The sequence below is a fragment of the Hypanus sabinus genome, chromosome 13, assembly GCF_030144855.1.
Source record: "Hypanus sabinus isolate sHypSab1 chromosome 13, sHypSab1.hap1, whole genome shotgun sequence".
Taxonomy (NCBI): domain Eukaryota; kingdom Metazoa; phylum Chordata; class Chondrichthyes; order Myliobatiformes; family Dasyatidae; genus Hypanus; species Hypanus sabinus.
The window spans coordinates 55,978,011-56,000,117 of NC_082718.1; the positions used below are offsets into that span (position 1 = coordinate 55,978,011).

Consider the following 22,107-nt stretch of genomic DNA (forward strand, 5'->3'; position numbering starts at 1 on the left):
AGAGAATTATCGTGGTGCTCTCTCATATATTTTCCAGTGATTGGTGGAAGGAGTTCAGGAGTTAACACTGTTTGTAATGATTATTTGATCATTTCATCATTTCACAAAATTCTGGGTACAAAAGTTGTACTCCTGATCATCATGGGCACAGATCAGCTGAGACAAATAACACTCTAACAAAATAACACTAAACGCTAAGGAAATCCAGTTGGAGAATTACAAGAATGATCGCAGGAATGTGCAGTATGAAGAACATTTAATGGTCCTGGGTCTGTAGTTGCCAGAACTCAGAAGTATGGGGGGAGGGGAGACAACTCATTGAAATCTATCAGATATAGAAAGATACAGATAGATTGGATTTCAAGAGGATGTTTTCAAAAATGGGACAGTCTAGGACCAAGGGGCACAGACCCAGAATAGAAGTAGCTATTCTTCAGAACAGAGACGTGGAAGAATTTCTTTAGCCAGATTGCCACAGATGCTGTGGAGGACAAATTATTGGATATATTTAAAGAGAAGGTTGATAGGTACTGATTTACTAAGGGCATTAAAGGTTATAGAAAGAAGGAAAGTGAATGATGGAGCAGATTCAATGGGCCAAATGACCTAATTCTTCTCCAATGTATGATCGTCTTATAATCTAAATTGTGTGAAGAAAGTAATTATCTTAACTAGATGAAATGTAACTAAAGCAAACCTAACTAGTTAAGGCAAGAGGCTCATCTCAAGTGACCCATATTTAATCCTGACCTCAGGTGCTATCTATATGCGGTTTTCACATTCTCCACCAGTTTCCTTGCAGGTTGTTAGGTTAATCAATCAATTGAAATTGCTTCTAGTGTGTAGCTAAGTGGAAGAATCCAGGGGAAAATGATAAATTACAGGGGAAAATTATTAATTTCCTGTGCCTACTCTGAGCTAGCATATGTTCAGTGGGCTGAAATGACTTATTTCTATGTCTCATGGAAACATGTTAACTTACTGCCCGTCAGATCAAATAAAATCTGATTATATCGTCTGCTGACTTCCAAACATTAGGAAGTCTGTGGAAGACAGATCTGGAAAAAAATTAAAAGAAATCTGGACTTCTATTTGTAAAGCATGCGTGGAGCTAGTAATTTATAAGTATATGGTGCAGAGGACTCACATCAGTCTTAATATGAACACGATTAAACTTGATATTATTATGGATGTTCAAAATAACAGTTTCAATAAATAAATTTGGAGCCTGTTTTTTCAAGAGTGTTCTTTACAGCACTTGTTTTATTTAATGCTGCTTTAGGAGATTGTGTTTGGAGAGGGAAACAACAGGGCACTTACCGTACCTCATAGGCTCACAAAGCTCCTTATACCTTGACGGTTTGTTTACTATTGTACTGTTGAAAAGATTACAGCCATTTCATATGAAGTAAACTTTACATACAACAATGAAAAGAACGGCTAAATTTATTTTAGGCATAATTTGTGTTGCTATTGTCAGAACAGAGTGAATAACAGCATTGCCTTTCTCTGAAAAGGATCATGAAGTGTTTTGTTTTGAAAGGGCTACATTCTGGTTAATATGAACTTTTGATATTTATCATTGACGTGAGTATAGCCATTGAGCAAAAACCTACAAGATAAGCCCTTCAGTGGTTGTGCAGGTGACTTTTCTTCACCAGCGTGCAAATAAAGGGTAAAATCCCACAAGAAATTCACAGACACGATGCAAAAACTTAGTGAAACGAGGGAACAAGATGGAAATGTGTATTAGATTTGGAGAATGTGCGTATTGGATGGAGCTGGCATTTCACTCAAAGTGAAAGGTTAAATAACGGTTCAAAACATTTCATTATATTAAATAATTGTTCAATTTGCCTAGCACGTTTAATCCACAAAGTCTGTTTAAAGTTACATTTCAGCATGTTTTATTTTTTGCACAAGGGAATTTGTTTTAATCGAATTAAAATGTACACCTTGTAGCTATTGAACACTCATTGTATTTTCTTTGATCAGTTATTTGCATCATTGTCATAAAGATACACAAATTACATGGTCTGGCTAATTTTTCCAGTTTAATTTGAAGCTGATTTGTGCTTATTTTGTAAACACTGTGGAATATCACATCTGGGTTAGATCCTATGGAAAACTGTTTTTCTTCTGTAAAGCCACAAAATAGAAGATTTTCAACACACCCTGTCCTGCAAAAACTTGGCTTTCAGAGTCTGTCACTGTCACAAGTTGGTCAATCTTTATTTAAACTGTACATATTTTAGATGAGTTAATCCTGAATTGTTTCCAAATAAAAAAAATACTATCTTGCAGTTGAAAAATCATGTTCCCTCTTTTCACTAAATGATAATCCTGGACAGCTCGGGATTATTAAAACAGTGTGAATTTATCAACCACTTATTTCTGGAAAAAATCACTATTATTGGAGGTTAGGCTAAGGCCAGCAGTAAGCAGGATCTATGAATGAATTGATTTTTTGAGAATCACAGAACATAGAAACAGGACAGTAAGTCTGCCCTGACCATCACACATTCACCTACATTAATATTATACTATTCTCTTTTTATTTTCACTATATCCCCACCAACTTCCCCCAGATTAATCTCTAGGGAAATGGCCAAATAACCTACCTATTACTACCACCTGCTACAATGACTGTACTACCCTTGTGCAAGAAGTTCCACACCACCAGGGTCAGGAAAGTTATTACCCTACAACCACCAGGCTCCTGAACCAGGATAATTTCACTCACTCTGATAATGACTGATTCCACAACCTAAGGACTCACTCTCAAGGACTCTACAACACATTTTCTCAGTGTTATTTATTTACTTTTTTTATTATTTGCACAATTTGGCTTCTTTTGCCCATTGTTTGTTTCTTGGACTTTGCTTGGGTATAGTTTTCATAAATTCTATTGTATGTCTTTATTTTCCTGTCAATACCTGCAAGAAAATGAAACTTAAGGTAGCATACAGTGATATATATAATATATATATTGTTATATATTACATATTGTTATATATTATATATATTATATTGTATTATTATACATATAAGTGATATATATATAATACATTTACTTTGAACCTTTTTATTTAAAAAAATGTATTACCTTTTATTTGAAATGCTTTTGCAGAATTGTGAATTTACCTGTCTGCACAAATGCCAGCAGTCTACTTTTCAGAATGGAAATTCTCACAATGAAAAAGTGGAAGCATTCAGAATGAGATAGCAGAATAATATGGAAAGCCTGCTCAGAGGCCAATCAGATCTTGGAGTCCATTTAACTACTTTAACTTCATATCACTTGATATCTCTGCCCATCAAGCATTCATTTTGTCTCTCAGTGTAAAATTGTCTGTTTTTTCCTAACTACAGACTTGCTTTCCCTGAATGTTGTAAAGCTCTGCACTTCACAACATATGGGTGCATTGGCTTTCATCAATCGTGGGATTGAGTTTAGGAGCCGAGAGGTAATGTTGCAGCTGTATAGGACCCTGGTCAGATCCCACTTGGAGTACTGTGCTCAATTCTGGTCACCTCACTACAGGAAAGACATGGAAACCATAGAAAGGGTGCAAAGGAGATTTTAAAGGATGTTGCCTGGATTGGGGAGCATACCTTATGAAAATAGTTTGAGTGAACTCGGCCTTTTCTCCTTGGAGCGACGGAGGATGAGAGGTGACTTGATAGAGGTGTACAAGTTAATGAGAGGCATTGATTGTGTGGATAGTCAGAGGCTTTTCACTAGAGCTGAAATGGCTAGCATGAGAGGGCACAGTTTTACAGTGCTTGGAAGCAGGTACAGCAGAGATGTTGGGGTAATTTTTTTACACAGAGAGTGGTGAGTGCGTGAAATGGGCTGCTGGCAGTGGTGGAGGCGGAATATAAGATAGGGTCTTTTAAAAGACTCCTGGATGGCTACATGGAACTTAGAAAAGTAGAGGGCTATGGGTAAAGCTTAGGTAGTTCTAAGGAAGGGACATGTTCAACACAGCTTTGTGGGCCGAAGTGCCTGTATTGTGCTGCATGTTTTCTATGTTTCCATGTTTCACAGCTTTTACCTGTCCCTTTGTTTATGCTCTCTTTCCCTAACTTCCCTGATTAAGCTATGGATCAACAAACAATCTGTTGGAGGAATACAATGGCTCAAACCGCATCTATGGTGGGAAAGAAAACGCTGACAGAGCCTTTCATCCCACAGATGCTCTTCAGCCTGTTGAGGCCCTTCAGTAGATTATTTCTTACCCCGGATTCCAGCATCTGCAGTCTCTTGGGTCTCTAGCCTATCCATCGATGACTCCATCAACAGCTCATCACCATAGCAACCCTGGCCTCACTCTACCAGAGATATCCCCACTCCATCCCTCACCCGCCCTCCCAGGGAATTAAGACCAGAATCAGAATCAGAATTAGATTAATATCGCTGGCATATGCACTAAAATTTGTTAAATTAGTGGCACCAGTATAATGCAATGCATGAAAATACAGAAAAAAGTAATTAATTACAGTAATATATATGTGTATTAAATTGTTAAATTAAAAATAGTACGAACACAGAAATAATATTTTTAAAAAGTGAGGTAGTGTTCATGGGTTCAGTGTCCATTCAGGAATCAGGAAAAGACGCTGTTCCTGAATCGCTGAGTGTGTGCCTTCAGGCTTCTGTACTCCCTCCCGATGGTAACAGTGAGAAAAGGACAGGTCCTGGGTAACGGTGGTCCTTAATGATAGACAGTGCCTTTCTGAAGAACTGCTCCTTGAAGATGTCTTGGATACTACTGAGACTAGTACCCAAGGCGGAGCTGATTAATTTTACAACTCTCTGTAGTTTCTTTCAATCCTGTGCAGTGGCCCCTCCCACCCCTATACCAGATGGTGATGCAGCCTGTCAAAATGTTGCCATGGTACATCTGTAGAAGTTTTCAAGTATTTTAAGTAACAAACCAAATCTCCTCAAACTCCTAAGAAATATAGCCACTGTCTTTCCTTCTTTATAGCTGCATTGATATATTGGGACCCGGTTAAATCCTCAGAGATCTTGACAACCAGGGACTTGAAATTGCTCACTCTCTTTACCTCTGATTCCTCTATCAGGATTGGTTCATATTCCCTCAACTTACCCTTCCTGAAGTCCACAGTTAGCTCTTTGGCCTTACTGACGTTAAGTGTAAGGTTGTTGCTGTGACATCACTCCACTAGCTGGTATATCTCGCTCCTGTACGAGCTCTCGTCTCCATCTGAGATTCTACCAAAAATGGTTGTATCATCAGCAAATTTATAGATGACGTTTGAGCTATACCTAGCCAAACAGTCATGAGTATGGAGAGAGTAGAGCAGTGGGCTAAGCACATATTTCTAAGGTGCACCAGTGTTGATCATCAGCAAGGAGGAGATATTATTACCAATCCACACAGATTGTGGTTTTCTGCTTAGGAAGTCAAGGATCCAATTGCAGAGAGAGGAACAGAGCCCAGTTTCTGTAGTTTATCAATCAGGTCTCTGGGAATGATGGTGTTAAATGCTAAGCTATAGTCAATAAACAGCATACTGACATAGGTGTTGGTATTGTCCAGGTAATCTAAGGAAATGTGAAAAATCATTCATATTGCATATGTCATAGACCCACTGTGGCAATAGGCAAATTGCAAAGGGTCAAGGTTCTTATCTTCTCTTTTCACTTATTAAGTTTTGATGAAGGGCCATTAACAATAAATAATAACTATTACTTTTACCTTTTTTGTTTTTCCTGCATTTTCTGTTATTAATCTTCATTTCCAGCACCTGAGATTTTTTTGATAAACTCCTACATAGTCAGTTACAATGGTTACAGAATCAGAAGCAAGTTTCAAACTTGTACCAGCCTTTTGAAGGAAGATGATTTCAATTGTGGTGAAGGGGTGTTCACTTATCTGTCTACATCTATTGGGTTGGTTCTTTCAGTGAAAGACTGAGCTTTCAATGTATCAGCATTTGTGGTAAATGAACCAACAGCGGCTAGTCTGATAAATGGTAGCTACAATAAATGTCAGCATATCACCAACAGCCTATCCCAAAGACAAACTGTACCATATGGTTTTGTCCACTGTGAGCCCCGCCCTGTATAGTATAAAAACCTTAACATCGTAGATTAAATTACAATGTCACCTTGACATTGCTATCACGTTGGAAACTTAACTCGCTCAGAATGAGCCTGCGAACTTAATATTCCAGACTTTAAAATATTCAAGAGAGTGAATGATGTGAAACAGGGAGCTTTATTAAATAGGAGTCTGATTGCAGTCCTAGAAAGCAGTGCCCAGTAGAATTTGTTAGAGAAAGAGGTTTCAGATTACATATTGCGATTACACTACAAATCAATGAGTAATGAGAATTAACTGATGATAAAACTCCTGGGCTATTTAGAGAGGAATATTATAGTATGAAACTTAGACAACTTAGAATCTTTAGCTTGTGGTAGACTAGGCTGAAGTATTATTGGTAGCAAAAGTGAGAAAGTGTTTGCAGAATTATCTAAGGGGATTTCTTTGGCTAGAATATCTCATGACTTCAACAAACCATTTCTGGTGTTTTCAATTTCAAATTCAGCTCATTGTCATTCAACCATACACATGTATACCTACAAAATGAAACAAGGTTCCTCCAGACCAAGGTTCACACCACCATACATATACTGTAGCTCACACACTTAGGTTACTATTACCACTAGTAAATTAAAAATTATGGTGGTATGTTAGTGTAGTGGTTAGCACAATGCTCTGTAGTACCAGTGACCTGGGTTCAATTTCTGCTGCTGCCTGTAAGGAATTGGTACATTCTCCCCGTGACCGCGTGGGTTTCCTTCACGTGCTCCAGTTTCCTCCCACAGTCCAACGACATACTGGTTGGTAGATTAATTGGTCATTGTAACTTTTCCTTTGAGGCTAGGGTTAAAAAAACAAATCAAGGGATTGCTGCATGGGATGGCTCTAAGGGCCAAAACAGCCTATACTGTGCTGCATTTCAGTAAATAAAATAAATAAAAATAAATAATAAGAGGCATTTGCGATATATATTAAGAAGTAAATCATGTAATGCTACTGGAGCTTCATGCATGATGAGACCTGAGTGGTGATAGGGAATTCAGTAGTCTTACAGCCTGGGGGATGAAGCTGTTTCCCATCCTAATGCTATGGTAACTCCTGCCCGATGGTAGGGAGTCAAGGAGATTGTTGGATGGATGGGAGGGATCATTGCTGGTGCTAAAGGTCTTGTGTAAGCAGCACTCCTGGTAAATATCTCCAAAGGATGGAAGAGAGACTCCAATGATCCCCTCAGCAGTTCTCACAATCCTTTGTAGGAACTTATAATTCTCATACCAGACAGTTATACACGTGGTTAGGACACTCTGGATTGTGCTCCTGTCAAAATTATATAGAATGGGGGAGGGGGGAAGCCTCATTCTCCTCGATCTCCGCAGGAAGTAGAGACACTGCCATGCTTTCTTCACCAAAGAGGTGGTGTTGAGGGAACAGATGAGATTGTCCATATGTGCACTCCCAGCACAAGAGATCTTTACCAGTCTGGGACAGATGAAGAGTCTCCTCAAAGGTATTAATTCTAGGGGATTTCAGAGCCGTGCAGAAACTATAAACAATCAGGCTGTTGGAGATAAAAGTGCACATTAGGAAGCAGTCAGTTCAACAGTCCTTGATTTACCTTTTCCACCCACCACTTTCCAGATTCCCATTTCATCCCCCATCACCCACCCACCCTCACCTGTCTCACCTATCACCTGCCGGCTTGTACTTCTACCCCCCCCCCAAGTCTTCTTATTCTGGCTTCTTCCCCCTTCCTTTCCAGTCCTGATGAAGGTTCTTGGCTGAAACATTGACGTTAATTCCCCTACCTGACTTGCTGAGATCCTGCAGCATTTTGTATATGTTGATGTTATCTGTTTATGGTGTGGCTGATGCAAGCATTATTGCAGACTCTCAATCAGACATGGACATAATCCATAGGAAGAAGGTGCTCAACAAAGCGGTCCCCCAATCTGCATCAGGTCTCGCCGAGGTAGAGGAGGCTGCATCGGCGAGACCCAACGTAGATTGGGGGACCACTTCATCGAGCACCTCCACTCCGAATGTCACAACAGACAGGATCTCCCTGTTGCCACCCATTTCAGCTCTGCTTCACATTCCCATTCGGATATGCCCATACATGGCCTCCTCTATTGCCATGATGAGGCCAAACTCAGGTTGGAGGAGCAACACCTCATATACCATCTGGATAATCTTCAGCCCCTTGGTATGAACATCGAATTCTCCAACTTCCGGTAATTTCACCCCTCTCCCTTCCCTCATCCCAGTTTCACTCTGCCTCCTCTTCCAGCTGCCTATCACCTCTCTCATGATTCTGCCTTCTTCTACTACCCATAGTGCTTTCCCCTTACATTCCTTCTTCACCTCTCCAGCCTATCCCCTGCCCCACCCCTTGATCTTTCCTCTGATTGGTTTTTCACCTGGCATCTTCCACCCTCCCCCCACCTTCTTTATAGGGCCCCTGCCCCCTCCTTCTTCAGTCCTGATGAAGGGTCTTGGCCCGAAACGTTGACTGCTCCTTTCAACGGATGCTGCCCGACCTGCTGAGTTCATCCAGCTTATTTCTACATGAGAATCTTGGAGTTCTATCCCTTAGAGACTCATGATGGGATCATTGCGCAACTCACACAAAACGCTGGAGGAACTCAGCAGGTTATTAAGCATCTATGGAGGGAAATAACCAGTTAACATTTCTGCCTAGACACTTCATCAGGACCTAAAGTTTTGACTATTTATTCCCCCTCCCCATGGATGTTGCCTAACTTGCTGAGTTCCTCCAGCAATTTGTGTATGTTACTTAATGTTACCAGCATCTGCAGAATCACTCATGTCTGTAGAGTCATTGACTATATTCAAGGCAAAGGCAAATGGATGTTTTTAGACTAGAAGAGAGTTTGGGTTGCACTCATCTTTACTTTTAATTCAACCTTTGGTATATTCACTGAAATCCAAATGGCTTTGGATTTTAGGTGATTTACTCATCATTACCTTGGACCAAATGTAGTGTGGAGTCATTCCTTGGAACTTCATCTGAGGCAGTCTTGCGTAATTAAGGAAGGCTTGTTTCCACTCCATTTCTTTGGGATCTGAGCTGGCTGATGAGGCTAATCAGCACACTCAGGACACTCTGCCACAGGTGAGGCAGGAGGTGCTTGATGGAGCCAGGAGGTGGGTTTTATGGGAAGTGTCCCCTCCTTCGGACACTTATACTGAGCTTCCATGGGCTCCAGATGACTGGATTTGTAGTGGCCAATGCTGTACTGAATACCCATGAGTTTGAGGGGGCCATCTACTGTATCCAGCACTCCTAGTGTGGCTCCTATATATTGGTGAGACTTGAAGTAGATTGGGAGACCACTTCACCAAGCACCTCTGCTCCATCTGGGATTTCCCAGAGGCCACCCATTTTAATTCCACTTCCTATTCCCCTTCTAACATGTCAATCCATGGCCTCCTCCTCTGTTGCAATGAGGCCACACTCAGGTTGGAGGAGTAACATCTTATTTTCCACCTGGGTAGACTCCAACCTTATGACATGAACATTGATTTCACAAATTTCTGGTAATGCCCCCCAATCCATCCTTCACTATTACCCTTTCCCATTTCCCTCTCTCACCTTACCGCCTTATCTGTCTATCACCTCCCACTGGTGCTCCTCACTTTTCTTTTTTCAAGGCCTTCTGTCCTCTCCTATTAGATTCCCCCTTCTCCAGCCCTGTATCTCTTTCAGTGTCCCAGCTCTTTACTTCACCCCTCCCCCTCTCACCTGTCACCCTGTGGTTCTTCCTCCCCTCCCCCCACTTTCTTACTCCCACTCCTCACCTTTTCGTTCTAGTCTTGATGAAGGGTTCAGCCTGAAACGTTGACTGCTTACTCTTTTCCATAGATGCTGCCTGACCTGCTGAGTTCCTCCAGCATTTTGTGTGTGTTGCTTGGATTTCCAGTATCTGCAGATTTTCTCTTGGTTCTGTACGCACTCTCTTCATTTTCAGCAGAAATGGCCAAAGATTCCCATGAGTTGTTTTGGATGTTTATACTGTTTCAAGGAGGCTCAAAGGACATCTCTAAATCATTTTGTCTGTCCGTCTGGTAATCTTGTCCCATTTTGGAACCTGGAATAGAGTGTCTGAAATCTGATACCATGTGCAAATGATAAGTACTGTATATCCAAATCATCTGAATGTCTAGCCTCAATGCCTGAAACATCAGCCAGTGGATTTAGAGTTTTTTTATTTTATTATAGATGTAGGGTAGAATACGGCCTTCCAGACCAACAGGCTGTACCACCCAGCAACCCACCTATTTCACCCTAGCCTAATCACAGGACAATTTACAATGACCAATTAATCTACTAACCGGAATGTCTTTGGACTGTGGGAGGAAACCAGCACTGGGAGTAAACCCACGCCGTCATGGGGAGAACATATGAACTCCATACAGACAATGCTGAATTTAACTTTGAACTCCAGAACGCTCCAAGCTATAACAGCAAGGCACGAAACACTACACAGAGTTAACATTCATGGTATCCTGCTAGTACTTCTGAGGTGCCATGCTGCACACAATTCAAATCTCAGACTGCACTGCTACCTGACTCTGGGCCTTGGTCTTTCTGAGATGGCCAAGGGCTGTGGAGGTGCACACGAAAGATCTCGTTGAGCTAAGTGCAGGTGTCCGTTAGATTATATCCATAAACACAAGAGATGCTGGAAATCCAGAGCGACACACACAGAATGCTGGAGGAACTCAGCAGGTCAGGCAGCATCTGTGGAGATGAATAAACAGTTGACATTTTGGACGGAGACCCTTCTTCAGGACTGGAGCAGCAAGGGGAAGATGGCAGAATAAAAAGGCAGGGGATGGTGATAGAGAACTAGCTGGAAGATGATAGGTGAAGCCATGGGGGTGGGATAGGTGAAGGGCTGGAGGAAAAGGAATCTGATAGGAGAGGAAAGTGGACCATGGGAAAAAGGGAAGAAGGCGGAACACCAGTGGGAGGTGAAATGCAGGTGAGGAGAAGAAGTAAGAGGCCAGAGTGGGGAATAGAAGAAGAGGGAAGGAGGAGCAAAACTTTTACCAGGAGGAGAAATTGACGTTCATATCATTAGGCTGGAGTTTACCCAGACAAAATATGAGGTGCTACTCTTCCATCCTGAGTGTGGCCTCATTATGGCAAAAGAGGAGGCCGTGCACCAACATATCGGAATGGGAATGGGGACAGGAATTGAAATGGCCTCCTCTACATCGGCGAGACCTGATGCAGATTGGGGGACCGCTTTGTCAAGCACCTCCTCTCCATCCGCAACAACAGACAGGATCTCCCGGTTGCCACCCACTTCAACTCTCCTTCACATTCCCATTCGGATATGTCCATACATGGCCTCCTCTACTGCCATGATGAGGCCAAACTCAGGTTGGAGGAGCAACACCTCATATACTGTCTGGGTAGTCTCCAGCCCCTTGGTTTGAACATTGAATTCTCCAACTTCCGGTAATTCCCTCCCTCTCCCTTCCCCCATCCCACTTTCACTCTGCCTCCTCTTCCAGCTGCCTATCACCTCTCTCATGATTCTGCCCTCTTCTTCTACACAGTGCTTTCACCTTACATTCCTTCTTCATCTTTCCTGCCTATCCTCTCCCTGCTTCCCCTCCCCCACCCTTGATCTTTCCTCTGATTGGTTTTTCACCTGGCACCTTCCACCCTCCCCCCACCTTCTTTGTGGGGCCCCTGCCCCCTCCTTCTTCAGTCCTGATGAAGGATCTTGGCCCGAAACGTTGACTGCTCATTTCAACGGATGTTGCCCAACCTGCTGAGTTCATCCAGCTTGTTTGTACGTGTTGATTTGACCCCAGCATCTGCAATGTACTTTTGTGTTTCCAAGAAAAACAACATCTCTCTTTCTTCTGTTTGAAATGGGCAATCCCTTTTTATGAAGTTATGCCCCCTACCCTCATGTTCCAAATTGGTCTTCGAGGGCAATTGACTTTGCAGCATCTACCATGTCAAGTAATGGTGGGACTTTCGCCCTCTGTATCTGTGCTGGCTCTTTCAAAGAGCTATCTGATAAGTACCATTACCCAGTGCTTTGTTAATATCACTGCAAAAATTCTCCTATTTAGGTATTCATTAAAATACATTTTGAGAGTTAATGTTGTGTCTGTTCTCACCACCCTTTCAAGCTGGCTTGGGGTAGTTTTAGTATTGTACAGAAATAAAGCTTTGCCAAGACTTTTCTGTTAATATGTTTTAACTGGTAATGTCAGACACGTAATATTTCAATCATTCCGCAGATACTGAGTGTGCTTACTACCTTTGTTGGCTCTTTATGATTTAATATCAATACTTAAGTAACCAAAAGCTGATATTGCACATTCTACTTACTTCTAGAAACAAATCAATTTCATGCTCAGGTACACATGACAAATGACAGGAACGTACAGCAATCAAAAAATAATATTTTGGAAATTTTCAACCTAATCATTTCCAACTGAATATTGAGTGCAGACACGGGTAAACATATTTCCATATTTTAATTTAAACTTTTCATACAAGATTTTGTGTTACAAAAATCAGCATTTAAAGGATTAAAACTATCGTGATGCGTACTTCTTAAAGGTAAACAAACTGAGTGTAATTTCCTCCATAAGTATAAAGAGGGAATGTGATACACAAGATTAATTGTTAGGAAGATAAAATCTGTCTTGCTTAGTGGTGCAAAATGGGTAAAACAATGATAGTCCTTTATATACATAGCCACATTTCCTTATCTTATGATTGGTCAAATCAATATTGTTTACTGTGCATCACATGGTTCATCTCCAGGTATTGGTCAGGTGGGGATAATCTATTTGCTTCTATCATAACATTCTTCTGTTCAATAATAATCAATAAATATTTTCTTCAGTTTAATCAGATATAGATGTATTTCTAATAGGCATCTTAAAGGTCATTCTGAGGTCAAAACTTGATTTTGGTTATCAACTAATTAGATTTGGGCAGACACACTAAAAGAAAATCAAGAACTGCAAATGCTGGATATCTGAAATTAAAAAAAAACAGAAAACACTGAAAATACTCAGCAGGTCAAGCAGAATTTAGAGCAGGGGTTCCCAACCTGGGACCTCTCAGTTAATGGTAGGAGTTCATGATATAAGAAAGGTTGGGAACCCCTGATCTGAAGAACAAACTGCATTATAGTTTCAGGTCAAAGTACCTTCATCAGAATTGCAAATTGGACTTAAAACTCTCATTCCACAATTACTCCCTGATGTGTATCCAGCATTTTCAAATTTTACTACAGTCCACTCACAGGCTAAAAATAAAATTGCTGTCAGGTCCTCCTTCTGGCAGAAATATATTCCTACTTCATGATCCATTTCAACTAGTGGAAGAAAGATGTAGAAGTTGCTTGGGAACATTCATGGCTGATGATGTGCCAAAACATGGATTTGTCAGTGAAGAATAAAAGACCTCTCTATGCTAAAGCTAATATTGAATGGCAGTTTAACAAATGTGCTCAGCTAAATTGTAGATATTAGTGGAAAACTTCTAATTCTGAAAGAGGGCATGTGTGAGATCTGTTACATATACCTTGTTATATCGGTTACTGTTTATTCAACTGCTTTGTCTGAGGATAACCATTTGTTAGTTTAAGTATTACCAGCACATGAAAAGAGGAAATAATGTGTGCAGTGTGTTAAATATTTTGCTGCTGAAAATACATACAACAAATGAGTTCAATTTAATTCTTGCTTAGGTACAGCGTCAGAAACAGATTTATTATCACTGCCTTAGATAATGTGAGATTTGTTGTTTCGTGGCAGCAGTACAGCCAACACATTCGATAAAGAATATCTCAGATGAGGATGACAACTAACGTGGATGTAATTATCAATTGCATCTATGAAACCATTAGCTTTGCCATTCATTTATACAGGCTATGACAATAATTGTGATGTATTGTTTGATTTTACTGCTGTTTTACAAATTTATATGTATCACTTATATTTTCAACGAACACTTGAAAATTGGTCACTATTTTGAATGGAATTTTTGTAATAAATGTATCCAAATACAGTAAATGGATAATACTTTAACCTTTATTCTTTTTCCCAATGGAATCCACTTGTTCATATTTTTTTTCATTTATTTTTAATGAAAAGTTATTTCAAATTCCAGAGTTTAATAAATTGGAGCTGCTGCTCAGTAGCAAGCAAAAATATTAAAATAACTACTACTAGATATACATATCATAGTAAGAATCTGGATACAAGGTTATTTTCTTTAGGAAAAAAATTCACTTGCACTAATATGGCATCATTCACAATTTCAGGATTTCTTTAAATTACAGAAAACGGAGGAGTGAAGTTGCTGCTCTGATTATGTTACTAATACATATTAATGAAACAAAGCAAAAAAAACAATTCTGTAGTCTATTGCTACACACGTGTTACAAGCAGATTAAAAGATGTGCATAAAATAAAGCAGACAGTAAATCGAATTTAGTGGTTATACCTCAGTAGACTTGATTGCAATTAATAAGAGTCTTCCTATAACATGAATTTTACTCCATAACTAAAGTTGTGCTAACTAGGCCTTTCAATTGCCACTTATCAAATTTAAAAACAAAGGTTTACTGTTGCATTGCATATTTCATTAATGTGTGGTGTCCCAAACATTAAGCAGACAATGAAACAACTTTAAAGTGTATCCAATGTTGTAGAAATAGAAGCAGCGCAGTCAATTTGTGCTCAGCAAGCTTTCAAACCAAGAACAGAACAATGGCCAGGTAGTCTGGTTTAATTAGGACAAAAGACATGGGAGAATTTCCATTCAAATTGCAGATAGATGTTTTACTTAACATCTCACTTAAAAGTGCCTCCAACAGTGCAGCATGCAATGTTAGTTCCGGAAGCACAGCGACAATTTGTAGGCTGCCACCATCTCATCCCTGATACAAACAATGCATTTCACTGTATGTTTCGATGTACATGTGACAATTAAAGCTAATCTTTAAATCTTTAACAATGAGAAAATCTGCAGATGCTAGAAATCCAAACAACGCACACAAAATACTGGAGGAACTCAGCTGGTCAGGCAGCGTCTATGGAAAAGAGTAAACGGTCGATGTCTTGGCCCGAAACATCAACTGTACTCTTTTCCATAGTTCAGCCTGGCCTGCTGAGTTCCTCCAGCATTTCATGAGTGTTGCTTCGAATCTTTAAGCAATCCCTCAGTGCTGTGTTGGAGCAATAAGCCAGAATCTGTGTCTAAATCACGACACTTATCCTGTATGCATTGTTTTCTGTTTCAGTGCCAACACAAATACTTACTCTTAGAAAAGAGATGCAAGCCTTTATTTCAGCCTGGAAGAGAAAGCTAAGTCCACAACTCCTACCTAACTCCTACATATGTGCACACCACTATATGAGTAAGAACAGTCTGATGTTAAGGAATAAATAGATAAATAATAATAAATAGCAGTATTTATAGCAATATTTTGGACTACAGTAAAAAAAGCAGTGCACTGAGTGCACTGATATAAATATACTAAGCAGCAACAAACTATTTATTTAAACATGCAGATTTTTTTGAGACTCCACATTAAAGAGCCAAGATTTTCCAAGACTTTTCTAGCTGAGCGCTTCTAGACAAACTCTTCAATCACTTAGGCACCAAGGTCTGTGGACCAATCACTGGGTGCAGTCAATAACGTGGGAAAATGCCTGCACTTCAGTATAGATGGACTGGGTCTAATTGCCTATTTCCTTGCTCTATATTCTGTTATTCTATGATTCCACATTGCCAACCCAACAAGTTTCTGATACCTAAAGCTGAAAAAAATGAATCCTCAAGTTTTAAATGCGGCTGAAGTTTTGGGACAGCACGGTGAGCAGCTCCCAGTAACCTGGGTTTGGTCTTGACATTTGGTGCTGTCTGTATGGAGTTGGCATGCTGTCTGTAAATATATGGGTTTCCCTTGAGTGATATGATTTCCGCACACCTTCTCAAAATGTTGGTAGGTTAATTGGCCGCTATAGATTACCACTAGTACAGGCGAGTTGTAAAATCTGGGAGAGGTTGATAAGGGGAAAATAAAATGCCTTACAAAAGGATAATACAAGTGATGATTGGCACATATTCAGTGGGCCAGAGGGTCTGCTCCCATGCTGCATCTTTCTGTGACTCTTTGACTATGACCGATGGTGAAAAAGTTAAGAAAGCAAAGAATTACTCAAGAGAGAATAAATTAATTGCAAATAAAAAAATACTGTATAACTGATTTGATTTGAACATAGCAAAGGTGTTGAATAAATGGCACTTAGATGGAGCTTAGAAAGATATGGTAAAGCAAGATTTGATCTTGGGAACTTCAATAAATTTGGAAGTTTGGGTGCAGAAATTAGGAATTCATAAACTAGAGATGAGAATCTTAATTGATTTTCTTAGAAATTAAAAGGTTTCAGATCTTTAACTGATTAGTTTGTGTGGGTTTTATTATGAGTTAAGAATTCCTCAAGAAAAAATATGTGCTTGTTAAGAAAAAGGAATCAAATCTACTTCAAGAAAATGGAATAAATTGTAAACACGTGATTCTTCACAGAGAATCCAACTGATTGGCCAATACTATCAAATGATAAACTTTAGATAAACAGGATAAGTTAAATCAAGAAGCATTGAGGTAATTCAGAGATGGGCATGTGAGAATGAGCGAAGGAAACACTTGCACAAGTCACTCTGCAGTATCATAAGCACAAAAGATTGAAATCCTGCAACACACGCAAAATGTTGGAGGAATTCAGCAGGTCAGGCAGCATCTATAGAAAGCAATAAAATTGTCATTGTTTCAGCCGGAGTCTCTTCATCAGGACTGGAAAGGAAGAGAGAAGCTGTATACAAATAAATTCTCCAAGCCAGAACAAAGAAAAATTGGAAAACTACTTATGAGGAACCTTTTAAGATAAAACCACACAGAGAGATAGCTGATGGTTTCAGGTAGATCAGACTGGTCAAGGACACAGAGAAGCCGCATACCTCAGGTATCATTAAAGTTGTTGCAGTATTGTAAATTTTCATATTATTACAGAGTGGGCAGTTCTGATTTGGGCTGGACATCTGCACCTAGCTGTAATGCTGAGGCACTGCCAACAATTAGATCTGACTGTTGCAACAAGTGGAGTCTGATTATAATCTCAGCACAGTTTTCCACACTGACACTCTTTCTTGACTGCCTGGCTGGGGCTTGGTGTGGCTGTGCACAAGTCTGGTCACTGGTGTGGGGCCAGAAGAATTATTAATTCATTCAAAAAATAAAATCGGACTTTGTCTAGCTGGGTTTGTTCAACTCTGTAATCCAGTAAACTGATCAGACTGTACCATCACCATCTTCAGATCTCCAGCCTGTTCATTTGGTGTGAAATTTTTAGACCATTACTATATTTTTGTACCAGGAGTTGGTACTCCCTCTTATCCAAAAATTAGATTAAAAGTGGTGAGAAGAATAAGTGTCAATATTGGAATCCAGAAAAAATTAGCAAATGTATGATTTTTTCAGCCAATAGCAAGTTCATAAAGCTAACATTACAATTCAAGTCACAAACGTTATATAAGTCATTCCCTGTTTCTCTCTATAATTCTACAGAGCAATCAAAAAGTTTCAAATGTCTGTAAGCAATTGGTGATCATGATATACCAATTTACAGTTGTTGTAGATACAGCTACATATTAGCAGCATAGTAATCCATTCTAGGACCTGCAAAATGCAGCTGCACTTAAAAGCTGCCATCTTGTTAATATTATTTTGCCCAATGTTGAGAGAACTGCCAGCAATCTGTTTTCAAGTATTGGTAATAAAAATACTGCAGATGCTGAAAGTCTGAAATAAATATGGACAATCCTGAAAAGATTCAACAAGTAAGGTAACTTCTGTGGATAAGGAAACTGAGTTCACATTTTACGTCCAAGACTTTTCTACAATATGGAACCAGGAACCAGTATTGCCACAGTCGCTGTCACTTCAACTTGTAAGGTTAACTCTGTTTCCCTTTCCACAAATGCAGCATGAGTGCTTCTAGCAAACTTTGATTTTATTCAACTAAAGATGCCATTTACACCTCCTAGTTTGAGTGACAGTTGGAGCTATATCTGCTGAGGATTAAAATGGTGAAAAAATCTGTCACATTCAGCAAAGACATTTCTACTTTATCTTTTTTTTAAGCATATGTTAAACAAGTGCCACACTTTAGTATTTATTCTAATCACATGCCCAGACATAAAGAGCCAAACTCTTTTGTGGAGAGCTGCTACAGGCATTTTACTGACTGTACAAACTCTGTCTCAAGTGGGATATTTTGACATCTTTATTGGCCTTCAGTCTTGACACACTATAATTCCCAGTCCTTGTAAATTTTATAGGCATATTTGAGTGGAAAGAGTTACAGAACAGCAATGTTTACATTCCATTTGCTCTAAGGCTCAAGATGAGTCTCAGTGTATATTAGTGATACATAAGCCATGTTCTGAGAGAGCATTCTTCCTCTGAAAATCCCATATATATTGTGTCACAAGCTCAGTCTGTTATATCCTGTAGCACAAGTCAGCAGTCAACAAAACTCATTAACAGGATCTACTGTATCTCCTTCACCCTTTCAGTCCCGTTATAAAGGGTTTCTCTAAGTCCAATTCCCTTATCATCACTATCAAAAACCCTTCTGTCTTGCACCTTCGTTTTGTCCCTTGCTCAGACACAGGGCCCAGACCAATCTTCAAAACAACAGAGAAATCAGATCAACCGTTTGTTCAATTTATTTCAACTGAACTAATTAAATAAAGATAAATGGATTCTAATTTAAATAATTTCCACAGTCATGTAAACTGAGAGGGTGAAGAAAGGCAAGAGAAAAAGGACCGAGCTCAGAACTGGATACTCGCCAAACTGGGGGCAGGATGCAAGGGCAAAGGGCGTGAGGAGAAACACTCAGGGAGCAGGAGGTTCCTCGAGGATGCTAGCCGGAACAACAAAAAAAAGGTGCAGACTCTCTGTTCCCTTGCTTATTGAAGTTAATCGAGCAGTGGATAACCTGTTACGCATCCTTCACCTCATTGGTTGATTGTTCTATCAATAAATGATGTATTGCCAATGAGGTACGAGACAAATTCTTGGCAAACAGCGAAGGGTCCTGCGGAACCGCAAAGGACTCGCTAACTTTCCAATGGGTTTACGGAACTTCTAACAGAAAAAAAAGTTAACATCGTAGAAACGAGCTCGTAGTGTAATATACTTTAACTTCATATGGGCACAGAAAGAAAAATATAACGATTTTTATTAAAGATGTCTTTCTCAGTCTGCAAGTCGCGACTCGATTGAAAACGTGTAAAATTCCAAACAAAATGCATGCACCTCTGTAAAATTCATTTCCCAGTCAATGATAGAATTTATCAGTATTCTGTGCTATCCGGAGTAAAAAACTGCACTTTATTTAAGAAAGAGTTGTTCCTCCTCATTGAGTTGTTTCGCCTCATGGAACTCCGCTTTCTCGGCGAGTTCTGGTGCGAGAGCTCACTCCTCTGCAGGGTCTGGATCAGGATGGAGGGTTGCTCATCCAGCTCCCTGGCCGTGCAGCGAGGAGTTGCCACTTTGATCCTGTTGCCGAACTTGGAGTAATCCACCGAGTAGGTACCGTCCTCTTCGGTCACGATCGGGACGAAGCGGTAGCCCCACAGGATCTCCTCGGCGATGTAAGACGTCCTGGCCTGGGTGGTGATGCCAGTGGTCTCCACCACGCCTTCCAGTATGACGATCACCTCCAGGTTCTGGTGCTGCAGGTCACTGGCCGAGATCTCGTAGAGAGGGCTCCGCTTGTCTATAACGTGGCTGATGGTGAGCGGCGCCACCAGGAAGATGGTGTTGCTGTCGATGGGGTTGTCCACCAGGATGTCGATCTGGTGGATGGGGATAACTTCTCCCTCGGTGGTGGTGGTCTTCCTCACAACCTGCATCCGGACGGAGGCGCTGATGATCATGCTCTTCCTCAGGTCGCCCACTCTGAACATAAAGCAGAGCTTGCCGTTCCTCAGGCAGACCACGGCATGCCGGCTGAAGATCAGCGTCTCCGCTCTCCGGTGAGCCTGAGCCGTCTTCATGAAGATGCAGCCCAGCATGACGGCGTTGATGATCAGCCCCGAGATGTTCTGCATGATGAGCACGGTGATGGCCATGGGGCACTCCTCGGTCATCATCCTGCCGCCGAAGCCGATGGTGACCTGCACCTCGATGGAGAAGAGGAAGGCCGAGGTGAAAGATCTCACCTTGGTGACGCACGGCTCGAAGGACGCGCTCTGTCTGTGGTCCAGGTCCCCGTGTGCGAAAGCCACCAGCCACCACATCATGGCGAAGAGGAGCCAACTGCAGAGGAAGGACATGGTGAAGATGAAGAGGGTGTAGCGCCACTTCAGGTCCACCAGGGTGGTGAAGACATCCTGCAGGAAGCGTCCTTGCTCCCTGATGTTCTTGTGCGCCGCGTTGCAAGCTCCGTTCTTGTTAATGAAGCGGGGTTGGCGAGGACGTATCGTATAGCGGGGCTGCCGGACGTTCTCAGCCGCGATCCGGGCCAGGACGTACTCCTCTGGGATGATGCTCTTCCTGGCCAACATTCTGGCAGCATAGTCCTGACTTCACACCGGGCAGGGAATCCGAGCAACGACTGTGCTTCCGTTGGACGTTTCAGCCTCACTTAGGCGCCCAACCTGCACATGAATGCAAGTACCAATGTCCCGCCAGGATTTCTACCTCGCTCCCCCTCCTCTCGGAGTTAAATCACAACAGCGAATTAAACCACTCCGATATCGCTACCTCCTCCACGCTGCTCAGAGGCACCTGACAAGTTGGTCCATCCAACGCGGGTTCGCGAGGAATCTGGTGACCTCGGCAGCCAGCCGATCACTCTGGATCTTGTTCGCTCGCTGCTCCTAAATCTTGGGCGGGGTAGGGGCGGCGAGTGGGCGTGGTCGGGCAGGTTACGTCCATAAATGAATCCTATTTCAAACTCTCCGTTTGCCTTCAGTCACAAACCTTCTGACGTTTGCGAGAGGACTTCCCATCTGATGCATTAGTTCTTCAACACTTCCGCCTGAAATTAACACCAGAGGCGACTGACGCCGTGGTGCGTAACTTTCCGAGTGAATTGGATGAAACCTTCGCTGGCTGACTGCGCGGGAGAAACCCGTTTCAAACAGTCTCTCAAACTTATTTCGACCCATAAAAAGTCGAAACGCTGAGAATGATTTTAAAGTTTTATTTGATATTGGAACTCATATCTTTCGTTGCCGGCTTCCACATAACAATGATGGTTTCTGTCGGCTCTGAAAGCTGAACAGCCCGGAGCGGGTACTTCTGTGACCTTTTCTTGTCTTTTGACCTGACAGAGTGAAAGGACTGCACTCTTCAATTGTTGATTTTTTTTTTCATCATCAGTGTACAACCCCGCGTTTCCTTAAATAACCAAAGTCGGCGAGCTAGCCAAATAAGCTTGGTAGGCTACGGGGAGAGGGATGTCGTCTAGATGGACGAGATCTGCAGACGCTGGAATCTGAAATAACAAGCAGTCGGCTGAAGGAGTTCAGCTCACCAAGCAGCATCTATGGGGAGATTCATGACCCGCTGAGTTCCTGCAACACACTGAGTCTCGGGGCAGATACTGACTTCTTTTTCAGCGCTGAAAAAGTTCCGCATCTTGTTCATGTGTTTTGTAGAATGTGCATGCATTCTGTCCATATAAAGTCTCACCCCTCTATTTATTTCCTTACACTGTATTCTCTATCACATGCCACTGACTACCCCATCACTCATACACCTGAGTGCCCGATTTGAGCGTCTGTAGGATGCGGGAGTACACCAGAGCACTTTGAGGAAATTGACAAGTGAATGTGGAAGCCTCGGACAGTTAGTACCCGGGGTTAGACTCTAATGCAGGTTATTAGAGGAACGAGGCAGTAGCGCTACCTGCTGCATATCGTGCCTCACGACGAGTATTA

General features: G+C 41.3%; 1 protein-coding gene across 1 annotated transcript; it reads right to left on the reverse strand.

Annotated features, from left to right (window-relative positions):
• Window positions 1-12,588: 12,588 nt before the first annotated feature.
• Window positions 12,589-21,111, reverse strand: LOC132403881 (ATP-sensitive inward rectifier potassium channel 8-like). The gene has a single exon (XM_059987657.1). The coding sequence runs from the start codon at window positions 20,725-20,727 to the stop codon at window positions 19,513-19,515; it is 1,215 nt and encodes a 404-aa protein (XP_059843640.1). The 5' UTR covers window positions 20,728-21,111; the 3' UTR covers window positions 12,589-19,512.
• Window positions 21,112-22,107: the final 996 nt, after the last annotated feature.